The 14,929-nt window shown below is 25.8% G+C and overlaps 2 protein-coding genes across 2 annotated transcripts; one reads left to right on the forward strand and one right to left on the reverse strand.

Annotated features, from left to right (window-relative positions):
* Positions 1-95: 95 nt before the first annotated feature.
* On the reverse strand, positions 96-11,973 carry LOC112592302 (DNA topoisomerase 2). Its single transcript, XM_025336325.1, has 24 exons — positions 11,696-11,973; positions 10,763-10,927; positions 10,509-10,689; positions 9,797-10,040; positions 9,523-9,735; positions 9,278-9,451; positions 8,980-9,219; positions 8,568-8,861; positions 8,374-8,505; positions 7,934-8,254; positions 7,642-7,872; positions 7,325-7,572; positions 7,028-7,259; positions 6,763-6,962; positions 6,557-6,692; positions 6,341-6,498; positions 5,068-5,209; positions 4,733-4,984; positions 3,872-4,106; positions 3,612-3,800; positions 3,422-3,533; positions 2,009-2,340; positions 1,816-1,938; positions 96-578 (listed from the first exon to the last, which is right to left on the reverse strand). The coding sequence occupies exons 2-24, from the start codon at positions 10,884-10,886 to the stop codon at positions 496-498; spliced, it is 4,596 nt and encodes a 1,531-aa protein (XP_025192110.1). The 5' UTR covers positions 10,887-10,927; positions 11,696-11,973; the 3' UTR covers positions 96-495.
* Positions 658-1,154, forward strand: LOC112592301 (c-Myc-binding protein-like). The gene has a single exon (XM_025336324.1). It carries the CDS (start codon positions 730-732, stop codon positions 1,081-1,083), a length of 354 nt encoding a protein of 117 aa, XP_025192109.1. The 5' UTR covers positions 658-729; the 3' UTR covers positions 1,084-1,154.
* Positions 11,974-14,929: the final 2,956 nt, after the last annotated feature.

Consider the following 14,929-nt stretch of genomic DNA (forward strand, 5'->3'; position numbering starts at 1 on the left):
ATGTATATACTTCATTTAAGTATAAATAAACGTATAAAAAAATTTATTGTTCATTATTATTCTATAATAATACAATGTTATGTTAATCATAAATATACATCAATCACACCTAAAAAAGAATTTAATACTACAGAGTACAAGTAATGTCTGTTGAAGATATAAAAATGAATTAAAATAAAATAAAGCTCATTTAAATCGGTATTTTCTACACTATTCATGAGTGAGAGGATAAGATTTTACAGAAATACACATAAAAATTAAAATAAAAAAAAATACAATAAAAAAAAAAATTGTACATTTTTTTGAAAATTTTCAAGTGCTCCTAAAATTCCTTAACAATAGTTAAAACTAAACATAAATTAGGTACTTAAATTTATTTTCTATCAAGAAACATAAATTTAGTGAGTTCTTCAAGTAAACAACAGAAAAAGAATAAAATTATGTTATAACGAGAATTCATAATTAAACATGCATATTCTAAGTATATTAATGGTCTTATTCTGAATTTGAATCAAAAGGGGATTTTGCTTTAACCTTCTTTGCGGGAGGTTTTCTACTCGAAGATTTCTTTTTAGTTCCTATTAAAAATAAATGTTTATTAATTAGACAAATTACATTAAAATAAATTTATAATCACAGTAAATAAAAATGCTTGGTAACAGTAATATTTAATAAACAAAAACATTTTACACTTTGGACAAAACGTATTTATTGTTATATTTTTTAAAAATGACTGATCAAGGGAATTATTTATCTCACAAACGTGAAGATTTTAAAAAATATTTAAATGAATTTGGCGTTATTGATGCTTTAACCAATGTATTAGCAGATCTTTATGGATTGGAAATAAGACCAACAAATCCGTTGGATTATATTCGCACTCATATGACAAAAATTGTTAAGGAAAGAGAAGAACTGAAAATACTTAAGGCCAACTATGAAAGTTTAGTTAGTCAAATTCGAGAAATAGAAGAAGAGAATATGAAACTAGCAAAGACAATTAAAGAGTTAGAAAACTATGAGAATGAGTTGAGCAAATCTAAGATAGAAGAAACTGATGAAAATAACATTGGAACAGAATAATGAAATAACTATCGTGAATATTTTTTTGGATTAACTGTAATAATAAAAAATGTAATTGTTGAGCTATCATAGTTAATACTAGTAGCTAAATAAATAAATAAAAACTTATAAAATGCAAAATAAAATATAAAACTAGAAAAATTCTACAATATTTATAAAACAAATAACTAATTTAATTTTTTACCACGGATGACTGTCTAATAATGCAATTATTTTAAAATTACAATTTTCCATTTAGTAATATATATATAAGAAAAATACAAATTACTAGGTTATATAAAATCTAATGTTTCATTTATTAAAAAAAAAAAAAATAGTAGTAGTAGCATACTATTATATTATATTCAAGTTAAAGGACATAGTTGGTGGCTAATTAATGAATAGAGGTATGGCTAAAACTACTAATATAAATGGTTGACTTGATAAATATAATGATTGTAGCCTGATTCTCAAACATCTTTCTTTTTGAATAGAGTATAGATATATTTCCTCAGCAAGAAAAATTAAGGAATCATAGATATGTTTTCGAACACAAACCTAACCAATATAAGTCATTTTAAATCAGTATTTAGATTACTACTAAAAATAATGGATATTCAGTCAATATAGTAAAATATTTCACTCAATAAAGGTACATGAAATAAGTTATGACCAGAAAAAAAAAGATGTATCCATTCCAGAAACATATTATGTTAAAAGAAAAAATATAATTTTAATCATTAAAATGAATACCTGATAATGGAATAAAATCTTCATCTGATGATTCAGAAATTTTATAACTATCATCGTCATCTGACAGGGCATGCTTCTTTGTACTTTCTTTAAATAAGTCATCAAAAGATTTTTGAGGTTTACCTAAAATAAATAGAATGAATATTAGACATTTCAATAGCTTGAAAAAAATAGTGTATAAACAACAACTTACTACTAGTAGATGGAGATTTGAATACGTCATCTGAATCTGAAGAGCTGTTATATTTACGTTTCGGTTTAGAAGCTGCAGCTCTTGGTTTTCTAACAGGTTTTGCTACAGGTGAATCACCAGCGTCATCACTAATACTAATCACAGGATTTTTTTTAACTGGTGCTTTTTTAGCTGGTGCTCTTTTTGCAGGAGGTTTTTTGGCTAAAGATCCATCATCTGTTGTCCCTTTGGTGCTAGCTGTGCCATTATTTTTTTTAGCAGGCGCTTTTTTGGCAGCTTTTTTAGGAGATTCTTTCTTTTTTTTCGGTACAAACTCATCATCTGATGAAGCCCTAAAAATAAAATAACATAATAAAAATTATTGATTGAAATAAAAGTATTATTCTTTTAATATTATGCTAAATTAACCTTTAACTAAGTGTGCTACTTTTCTTTTCAATAATTACACACCTTAGGTATTTTTTTACTATGTTTTAGTTGATATAAGTATTACACGTATTTCGTTCAGCAACACAAAAATAATTTAAAATGGAACTTGTTCATTCTGTTATAAACACCATATGATAACTAAAATAGATTTCTAACACGATAAGTGTGATAAGGTAAAGTTAAACTAAGAGAATAATTTAAAATAATTATAAACCTATATAGAAGAAAATTGAGAATTTAGAATATAAAGTATACTAGAATGTATAGTTGAGAATTAAAAATAAGATTAAAATTAGGAAACCCATCTACTGACAGTAATTATAGAATGTATCTTATCATTAAGTAAATTACTGTAATGTATATGTTAAATAATCATAGCACATGAAAATTAATTCTGAATGAAGATGGTCTGTGAACCTATATTATTAAGTATATGACTATGTATATTTCTATTAAATTTAATATACTATTTGTTTAGGTATGTTGATAACATTTAAAAATTATATTTATTAACATTTAATTTTTTTAATAATATACATTTATTTTTATATAATTTATTATTGTTAACCTTATTAAATAGGATCATGTTGTAAACAAGCAATAGTTTAAAATTATTATCTTAAACATTTTTCAGTTTTAGAATAATAACTACTTGTAAGTGACCTTATATTAAATTTATTATCAACACTTATAGAAAAAAAAACATATAAAAAATTTTTTTAAATCTATTAAAGGTAAGTAAGTTTGCCACAAAAAAATAAATTAAAATAATACTATATTATTTGTTATAGATTAATAAATAAAAGGAGTAATAATTGGTAGGCATAATTATACACCGGCCGTCTAATGGATGAAAATAAACATTTTTAAATATAAAATGGGATACAAAATTATAATCATAGAGACAATTTATTAGTCCACATAAAAATCTGATTTGAAATTTACCATTTAAAGCTAATATAGTTATTTAAAATGATAACTTACCCATCAGAAAATGCATCACGTATTGGTGAAGTTTTAAAACTTTGGTCAGATTTATTTCCTGGGTCATCTTCATCATCATCACCACTATCAAGTTTAAATGATATGTTGGCAGCTAGATAAATGAAAAAAAAACCATAACATTTAATTAAATAATAAATTATAAATATAAATAAGATATATATTTAAATACCAGATTGTCGTTTTAAAACAGTTCTAGGTGGTGGAGGAGAATCAGACAAGTTACCAACATCATCATCATCATCATCAATTTTACTACTAAATTTCAATTTGGTTTGTTTCAAACCATCCGCTTTCTTTTTAGGAACTTTCTTTTCTTTTACTTCATCTTCACCTCCTTCTTCACCTTCACCTTTTTTCTAATTACATAAATAAAATTTTTAATTTATTATCTTAAAAAAAAAAAAATAAGTATAATAATTAATAATATCTTTTTTTCAGCACGTTTTCCTTTATTTTCTTTAGCAGCTATTAATTTTTCTTCTTTTTTTAACATTTCAGCATCAATTTTAGGAATAACACGTCTTGCAGCAGGCGATGGTAATGAATCAGCAGCCATAAGTGTCTTTTTTTTACCAAGTACTAATTTACCACTTTTAGCAACTTTCGATTTTCCAGATTCATCACTTAATTCATCAAGTCTTTCTTTTTCTTCAACTTCATCCAACTAAATTATAAAAATATAGTTTATTATTATTTATAATAAATATAATAAAGCTTCGGAAATTTCGAACTTAATGAATTTATATATTTTTATTTAATAAAAAAATACTTAACAAGATAAATTATGTTTTAAGTTGAACAAATTATATATTAATTATATTAATGCTGATGAATTTAATTAAAATTGATAATTATCAAATAAAGATAAGATACTTGATAAAGCTCTTTTAAGTTTTATTTTTTAATGGTATGTTATTAGTAGACAAGTTATTACCATTTAGCCAATCTCATATTTTGAAGGATTTGATTAACATATTCTTTTTTATTAATTAATGTTAAATGTTTAATTTAAACGTTGAAAAATTAAAATAATTCCAATTTGGTAACATTCATAATAGAATAACAATCTCTAAATAACAAAGCATTTATTTTTAATTATATTCAATTAAAATATCATAAAAAACTACATAAAAAAATATATTTGATTAAATTGTTTTAAACCTATTTATTCTATTGAAAAATGTAATTATTTATAAAGAAACAATTTAGTGAGTGTACCAACTATGTCTGAATAGTTATTAAGGTTAGGTTACAACAGTTAATAACTTTGTGCACATAATTTTTACATACTTTTGCCAATAATGCATCTAAATCTTCAGTCCATAAATCAGAAGGCGACTTTTTCTTTAAGATATCTAATTCAGTACATTTCTCCTCTTTCTTTCTTAACAGTTCATTCTTTTTTTCCAATGTTAAATGCCAGAAGGACATGCCAAGCAAATAATCATAGTCTAAATTTTCATCATCTTTAGATGCGGCACTAGTTGATGGAGGTGTTTCATCTTCTTCTGTTTCTTCAGCAATTCTTTGAGCTTCATCTAACTGTAAACAAGTAAAAATAAATATAAATATACATGAAATATGATTTTTTTTTTTTTTTTTTACAAATAAAATTAAATAATTACCAAGACTGATTCTCGATCTTGAATTAACTTCCAAGACTTGACAGGGTCACTGTTATAGCCTCGTCTTACCAACTCTTTGACCATTTCTGATTTCTTACGATTTTCAATTCGTAAATCTCCATCACATTTTTCAACAATAAATCTTGAAAGCAAAAATTATAAAATGTAAAATGCATATAAGCACATAAATTAAATAAAAATTATACAATTAAGAAAAGATATTGAAAAGCTTAGAGTAATAATCTCATTTAAGGTAAAATAGTTGCATTATTCTAATTTAAAGCCAAAAATAAAATCAAAACCATGATGAACTGAATTTATAATGAAATTATTAAACCCATTAAAATATAATTTCAAACTTAAAATTTTAATGATTTTTTAGAATAATAAATAGAAAAATCTAGGAAACTTTTTCTGCTGTATAGTAAGTGTTGCATTATTATTGAGAAGATTACTATAATCAATATGTTAAAAATTTGATAACTTATAAAAAAAAAATTCTGAATAGAAACAGTATGAATTTTAACAGTTTTACATTGAATAATTAATTTTTTTTAAATAAATATGCATATCAAGCTAAATTTGCAAAAACATAATATACATATTGTATTTGTGAATTTATGAAAACTTAATATTAAAAAAATTAACCTTTCTGATTTATAAATAAATTTTATAATACATAAATCAAAAATTTCAAATTACTATAAAAAGAAACATTTTTTTTTTTTAAATTATATCATACCAAGAAAATATTTATACAAATTATACCGTGAAAATGTTAAGTCATTCATATTAGAATTATAACAAAATTAAATGATGAGATAAGTAATAATAAAAACTAAATATTTCTGATTTACCATATTTTTATCCAGAATATTTTGAAAAATAATGGGAATTTATTGCTTGTTTTTGACACCCCAAGTATTAATTAGATCAAATTTGCTGCCAAAAATTATTCCCCAAAATAAAACATTTTTATAACTGTTAAGGAGATATTACACAAAAATAAAAAACTAACCCATATAATTGTAAAACCCATTCATTGTACCACTAAAATCCCTATACATTAGTTTTTTTTTGCAATAACTATAAATTACTAAAACTGGTTTAAAACAACTTCTATTAAGAATTTATTATGTCATCGCTCTTATTATATTAAAACACAAGAAAATGTTTTAAGGTCAAAGTTGTAAAGTTAAGATTTGGTAAAGCTAACATATTTGTCATAACAATTAGGTACATTTTTAATAAATATTTTGTGCTGTTTACTTACCTAGCTTGATTCGTTAATTTAGCAGCTTCAGCGCCTAACATACCTACTAAATAGTCTTTACGTTTACCATAGTAATCTAATCGAACAGCATAAAATTCACGCAATATTTGCTGAGTAGCATCATATCTTTTCAAAACACAATCTTTATCAAATGCACACTGAAATTAAAATATTGAATATTAACAAAAAAATATCATAAGTGTTTTAAAATTTTACCATAGAAGTTAAACCAATAGATGCATGTAACTTGAAAAATTTGTGGATACCCTCATTTTCTGCTTTTTGAAGTTTTTCTGGGTTCATGGTAACAACGAATTTGATTGTAGTATCAGTATTGTATTCTTTGTAATCACTTTTTGAAAAAAATAAGAAATCAATTATGAAATCAAAAAAAATTTAGATCAAACAATATTTCCACTCACGTTATAACAGCTGGAGATTTTTCAGTATCAGTTAGCATAGGTTCCAACACACTTTCTTTATAATTTTGAGTCCAAACTCCAACAGGAAGTTCTGTAATTTCTACTTTATTGTGTCCAATTATACCCACTTCACCACTACTGATAAATTTTTGCTCAGAAAGTTTTTCAATATGTCCAGTAAAGTTTTTATACCAAGGTTTCTGTAGTAAATAAAAATTTAAATTAATGTGTTTAAAATAAAATAATATATTTAGTTTTAAATTACCATTGGTAATGGATCTTCACCTCTTAACATTCGTTTAAGGTTATCAATAACTTCTCTTGGATTATGATTGGGTATTTTTGTCATCCATCCTGTTCCAATACCTTCTGCACCATTCACCAAAACCATAGGAATAATAGGTATGTACCACACAGGTTCAATTTTTTGGTTATCATCTCGAAGATAATGTAACAATGGATCATCATGAGGATGAAAGATCAGTCGAGTCAGGGGACTAAAGTTTTATATTTATTTTTATTACCTTATTTTTTTTACATTAATTAGAATTTAAAAAATTACCTGAGCATTGTGAAAATATAACGAGGACTAGCTGCATCTTTGCCACCTTGAAGTCTAGTACCGAACTGACCTATGGGTTGTAATAGATTTATGTTGTTACTTCCAACATAGTTTTGTGCTAAATTAACAATTGTTGACATCAAAGACACTTCGCCATGATGATATGCAGAATGCTCAGCTACAGAACCAGCTAATTGAGCAACTTTTATTTCACGTTTATCATTTCTTTTAATACAAGTAAATAAGACCTATAAAAATTCAAAAATAAAATCTAATACTATCAAGGAATTTTACATTATTAATTTAAAAACTATTACTTTTCTAGATCCAGGTTTTAATCCATCAACAACTGATGCTATAGATCGTTCATTATCCATGTTGCTGAATAAAACTAATTCTTTGTTTATAAAATCTTTGTAAGTAACAGCCCGGGTGTTCTTTTCGTATAAATATTCTTCGGCTAACCCTGCTTCTTTACGTCTTTTACTTTCAACCATCCAATTGGTTAACCATTCTTTGCGTGAATCAACCAATTTTTTACTAAAAGCCTAAAAATAATTTTATACGGTAAAACAAATATGGACAATATTTAAATTTATTATTAATTACCATTTCAATATGTTCACCATCAGTAGGATCCTCATATTTAAACAATATTCTATGCCGCTTCATATTTTGAAAATATTCTTTAGCCTCTTTTGATGTTGAGGTACCCAAACCTTTGTAGTACTTTATTTTGTATTTATTCCAGTTTCTTGTAGCATCTTTCCATTCTTCAAATTCAGGTAATGAATAAAATGATATTTCTTCTTTGCCTTTAGTAGCTTTTACAATAGGTGTAATAAACTCTTCTAAAAATGGTAATTTTAATAATGATGGCCAATTGTGATGAATAAAATTAATTATCAATCCTTTAATATGGGACCCATCCTAAAAAATCAAAATTGTTATTAAATTAAGACATTCAAATTTAATACTAATAAAATTATTGATTAAAACAATTAGTTGTATTTCTATTAATGTATTATTAAAAATTAAATAATTTTTACCTGATCTTGATCAGTCATTATCATTAACCTTCCATATCTCAACGATTTTAAGTCTTCCATTGTTTCATATTTTTTTTTGTATTGTAATCCAACGATTTTAACTATATTGTTTATTTCTGCATTGTCCATAATCTAAATATTTTTAAATATTTACTAAACGGCCATGAAACATTAATTTAAAGGTTATTACTTACTTGTTTATGAGACGCTTCTCGAACATTTAACAATTTACCTCTAAGTGGGAAAACTCCATATTTATCACGACCAACTACACCTAACCCAGAAACTGCTAATGATTTAGCTGAATCTCCTTCAGTTAATATTAATGTACAGTCTATTGAGTTTTTAGTGCCAGCATCATTAGCATCTTCAAGTTTAGGTACTCCTTTAAGTTTACTTTGTTTTTTACCACTTTGTTTCTGTAATTGAGTTTGAGCTTTAAATTTAGCCCAACTCAGTACTGCTTCAACAATACCACATTTGGATACCTGAAATGTAAAATAAGTAATTTTAATTCTGATACCAGGCCTTAAAAAATAAGTATTCTTCATTTTAAATATAATAAATAAAAATACATATAATTTAGTATTATACAAAAAAACTTACACCAGTAATAAACTTTTCACTTAATGTGCATTTCGACCCAAAATTCTTCACTTGCAATGTCATATGCTCTTTGGTTTGAGAATCAAATGTAGGATTAACAATAAGAGAATTGACAAATACCCATAGATGATTTTTAACTTGATGATTCTTCAAATCCATACCACCTTTATTACGCTTTTTAACTATGTCCACTAGTTGTTTAACAATCATATCAGTGACATAATCTACATGTCTACCACCCTATAAAATAATCATGTAATAAATAATATGAATTATATTTTAACATTTTAGAATTTACTTTGGTTGTAGCAATACTATTGACAAATGACACTTGTTTAAAACCAGTATCTGACAAAGTAACAGCAACTTCCCAACGTTGTCCAGCATTTTCATACACTAGTTTTAAAGGATTTCCTAATTCATCTTCTTTTCCTTTGATATATAAATTTACATAATCTTGAAAGCTTTTAACCTGAAAACAATTGAGGAATTTAGAAATAGACAATAAATTTAATATTAAAAAATAAAATGAAAAATACTCACAGGAAGAAGTTTACCATTTAAGTATACTTTTACACCGCGAGTTGATGCAGCAACATCATAAGCACGTCGTGACATTAGGTCAACAATATCTTTATCAAGAGATGTCATACGGAATTTTGCTAAATCTGGACTAAAAGACACTTTTGTATAATCATTGGTTTTCACTTCTTTTATGGATGGATCTGAAGATTTAGCCATATTATCTGCCCAAGTCTTAATATTGTAAAATACAATTAATAAAAACTTACTTAAAATGTAAAAATAAAAATATTACTTGTTTAAATGCTTTTCGATATTCACGGCTAGCAGTTTCAACAGTAAATTTGTTACTGAATATATTACAAAGCTTAGCACCAAATCCATTTCTACCTCCAGTAACTTTTGCTTCCTCGTCATTATAATTAGAACTAGTTAAAAGATGTCCAAAAATCATTGTAGGAACATACATTTTTTCATCCTTGTGTTCAACAACAGGAATACCTTTACCATTGTTCCAAACTGATATTATATTTTCATCTCTGAAAACATTTAATTTGATGTTAACATTAAATTTAATTAATTTAATAAAAATAATTTATATTTATACTAATTACTAAAAAACACTAATCAATACTTTCAAATATCTTTTAAATAATAAAAAATATATTCATTGATATAATACTGACTTATTGTTGCCATTCAAAATATAATATAATAAATATACTTTAAAAATGAAATGTAAGCAATCTTCACATTAAAAATAAAAATTTTAGATAAATTATCATAAAATGTTGATGATATTTTAATGTTGTGTTTACCATCATAAAAAAAATGTCTATTTTATTAACATAAAAAATGAGCTTGAGGTGGTATGTTAAGTACGGGCTGTAGAACTAAATATAATCTAATTATTTATTTATAAGTACTCTTTATAATATAATATACACAAAAAATGTATTTAAATATGTATAACATTTCAACATAGTTAAAAGTAAGACTTCACTTACTTGTTAATATCGACTTTAATCGTATCCATAGAAGGATCTCTCTGTTTATTATCAGCAGCATTCACCAATATTTCGTCAAAAATTTTATAAAGTCCAGGTACATATGTAATTTCCCTTTGAACCATAGAATCTTCTTCAGTATCATAGACCCACATAGACTCAGTGACAGGTTCGACAGAACCTTAAAAACAAAAAGACATTTGATTTATATAAAATTAAGTAACACAGTATAAACAAAAATTAAAATTTCTTACCAATATATGTATCAGGTCTAAGTAATATGTGTTCAAGTTGTGATTTCTTTTGATAGATTTCTTCAACAGCAGTTTTCTTTGATTTGGAAACCATAGGAGGCGTTCCATTTTCTACAGACGCCATACTGGCGACAGTGAAGTTGTTGAAAAACAAATTTGAATGTTCTGAAGAAATAAGATATATTAAATAAGGTATATTTTTTTAACAAATCATAAACCATTAAGTAAATGGGTATAAGGGCTTAGATTTTTTCTATATTTTCAGAGAATGTAAGCCTGTTAAGATGGAAAAATCATCAGTGAATGACTGTCAGTAATACCTTATATTATTAAACACCTACAAAAAGTCTCGATTGTAAAAATATGAGAAAAACATAAGTGAAGAATAATGAATGAGAAAAATTGGAAAAATCTTTGGAAATGCGCATATATGCCCGACACAAATGCACAGATTATTGAAAACGCGAACAGTAATCAATCAAAAAACGGATATGATAATGATGAAAATGTGTGTTGCAAATCCAGATCGGCGGAGCGCAAAACTAAGACGTTATAACGGCTGTCGAGATGCCACCGATGCGAAATTAGCTGGTAACAAACACGCAAGTGTAATGTTTATCGTAATTATTATTATTATTATTATTGTTGATGTAATTAAAATTGTTTACACACATTTACCTATCGGCGTATTGTTCCAGTGGTCGCAGTAATGAGTCTGATTATACTAAACCACCGGCTACGGCTGATTAAGTCTGTAGAGTGTAGACGAGATACTCATTAACAGCATAAAAAGATAGAGAACGGATCAGATTAAAAAAAAAAATTGAGACTTATATGCATAAAAAGCGATCCGCGAATCGCGATAATCAGCAGAGAAGTGAGTACGCGTTACCCGGCAGATGAGATGTTGGTTTTATTCTTTTAAGTTTTTACCTCTCCTCCCTCCAAAACGGTTGACCGATGCAAATTGACAGACCGCAAATACTTTTCTAAGCTGAGACCGACGACCACTACAGATAATAGACCGTGCCACAACCACTGCGATCGCAGCAAGTATCGTCGACGAGCGGAAGGATCAACGGAAAAGAAGCGGGTAAATGCACAGTAACGGCGGACCGCGCTTCGTTACAAAACTGGCATTGTAATGGAATAAAAAATTAAAAAAACAAACCGAAAAAAAGGGGAAAAAACGGTTATCGAAAGATGGCCGACGAAAACCGATCGCCGGGATTTCGCGTAGCCTATTACACGACTTGCCGGACACGCATGCGCACCACTGACAGCATCTACACAGATGCGCGTGCGTGCGTTTTCAGCGTTCACTTGTTGTGCCCAACGCTTTTGGCGGGAATCTCGTACACCGGACCAGTCAGAAAGTCAGACCACTGGATTTTTATTTTTATTAAAAAATAAAATATACTAATAAAATATCAGTATAACATTAAGTATATTGACAAATTAATCCTACGTCATCGAAATCCTATTAATCTTTCTGATAAGAATTTATACCAGATCTGAAACGTTTAGATTTACCGACGTTCATGGGTCCCAATCAATCTGAGACATATTGTCATTATGCTGTGGCATTTATAAATTCATGAAATTTTTAACTCAACTAAACATCTTAGGAAAAAAATAAATATATTACATGCTGTAAGGAGATAAAAATAAAGTTAATTTTTTCTAACGTTTTATTTATACCTAGCGTAATTTTTTATATGTTCGATGTTGTCGTATAAACCATCTATGAATACACGATTCACTTTTTTGTAATATCTTACGACTTAAAAAAATAGTCATAGATAAAAAAAAATAACTAAAAAATAATAATAAATACTTTAATATGAACAATATAATTAGGTATTACTCATATTAATCATAATTCATATTATATAACTGTAGATATTTCCTACATTATTAATTTATCATTAGACGAAAAAATAATTTACATAGGTATTTACGTAATTTCGATGAATTTTGTTAAAGTTAGAATTTATATACATGATTACGTTAATAAAAACAAGGTGACTAAACATTTTTAATATTTTTTAATTTGTTATAATAACATATTGTAGTCTTTTTACTATGGGATTTTAATATTATATCGTATTAAATTTTATCAAAAATTTTAAATTAATCAAAATATTGCCTACCTACTTATATTTTATAATTTAGATTTTTTTATCTATTTATTTGTCTGCTTCTCTAATCATTCAATATTATTCAAATACTTATTTCTGTACGTTTTTTCAAATAGTGGAAAAGGGAATTCAATAATTTATGATTTGCAAAAAAGGAAAAGGTATATTTTTGATCAAAATAGGCAAATTTCAAAAAAGAGACTTATATATAGTTTCATTATTGGGAGAGAGCGAAAAAGAGTTCATTTTGCTCTAATCCACGAATTTCGAGGTCTCATAATACATTTTTAATATATACCTACATAAATGATAAAAATATAAGTACTATAATATATAATATAAATATATTAAGTACTTATCTACTGTTGTCGTGATTTTGTATTAAGAAATTAATTTTTCCATTACATAGATATAAATTCAAGTAGTTATATTTTTTATGTGTAATCATTAAGTTAGACACAGGTAAACATTTTAAGTTCATCAAAATATAAAAATTAAAATAAATCAGGAAAAACTTTATTTTAGTTCAAATGACCTCATAAACAGTGGATATTATAAAATAGGAACTAAATAGATTGATTTAAATATCTAATACTTTATACTACTGTAGTACTGTCTACCACCTACAATCAGGTGCTAGTGATTTGCAAAAAGTGTAGGTACTTACACAAAGCTTTGCACTTTTAAATCGGTTTTGGAGCCTCGTGACTTTATGGAGTGCCTATCAAAATTTAAAAATACTATAAAACGTTGATAAAATATCTATATTTTTTGTAATTATTTATATAATCGTCTGTAATGAATATTACGTTTGTGAAATTGTAGTCTATAATTAATGATAAAATAATAGTTGCATACGATTCTAGTAGGTATTTTACATTATTATAAAATAATAGTAATACAATCACGGTCAATGTGAAATTGGTTCCCGGGTCAAATAAAGAGTACGAAGTGGTTCCCAAATAAAATTACTTATACCTAATTTATTAATATATATAACTGATATAGGTAATAATATTATGTACAAATTAATAACCTTATAATATTTTATTAGGTTTTACGATGTCTGGGAAAGCTTATAAATATAATGTTTTATCTAGTAAATTGATAAGTAATTTTTATTTATCATCAGCGTCAGTCTTGTAACAACTAACCTAGTCACACGTCAAAACTGTTAAATTTCGAACTTACAATTCGTTAAAATGTATGATGTAAATTCATGCCACATTAATTTTTTAATTTAATTTAATTATTATTATTATTGATGTAAGAAAAAAATATATCTATAATAATTCTATACAGTCCTAAGTCTGTATAAAATGGGAAGGAAATTTTTGCTGATTGAAAGTATAATAATTAAAAAAATAATTTAACAAGATTGCATTATCATGAAATCTTGCAGGAACTAATTTGTAAGTTACCTGTAGACTGAAAGAATAAATAAGAGTTCTTTTTTATTTCGTCCAATGGATTTAAGTGATGAAGATTTCTTATTACAGCTATAAATGTTTTTTCTTGTAGGAAAAATATAATAGTAGGTATAACATATAACACTGAATGGTATGTATTATGTAGGTATCACATATAACTTTAGACAATCATATATTACGGTAGGATTGGATTATAAGAAAATATTTTTTATTATTTTTTCCATGAAAAACTTAGACTTTTAATCATTATAATTTAAAATTAAGGCCTGAATGGTATTTTATAGTGACTGATTTTCAAAAATATTTGAACCATAATCTTTAAAACCAGTAAATATGTCATTCTGTTAGTTACTTACATGATGTTTATTTTTTGCAATGATATTTCATCTATAATTAGGAGGTATCTATAATACAGATCATTTAATTAACATAAAATATTCATTATGTATAAAAAGTTATTGAACATTAATTTTAACGCAATGAAATAGGTAAACCTGCTACTATTAAAGGTTCCAGATAAATAATACCACTAACGACACTAACTTTTCATTTATTACAACTATTTAAATTTTAAATATTCAAAATACTTTAATTTG

This window comes from Melanaphis sacchari, unplaced genomic scaffold, assembly GCF_002803265.2.
Source record: "Melanaphis sacchari strain LSU unplaced genomic scaffold, SCAv2.0 Contig167_pilon_pilon, whole genome shotgun sequence".
Taxonomy (NCBI): Eukaryota; Metazoa; Arthropoda; class Insecta; order Hemiptera; family Aphididae; genus Melanaphis; species Melanaphis sacchari.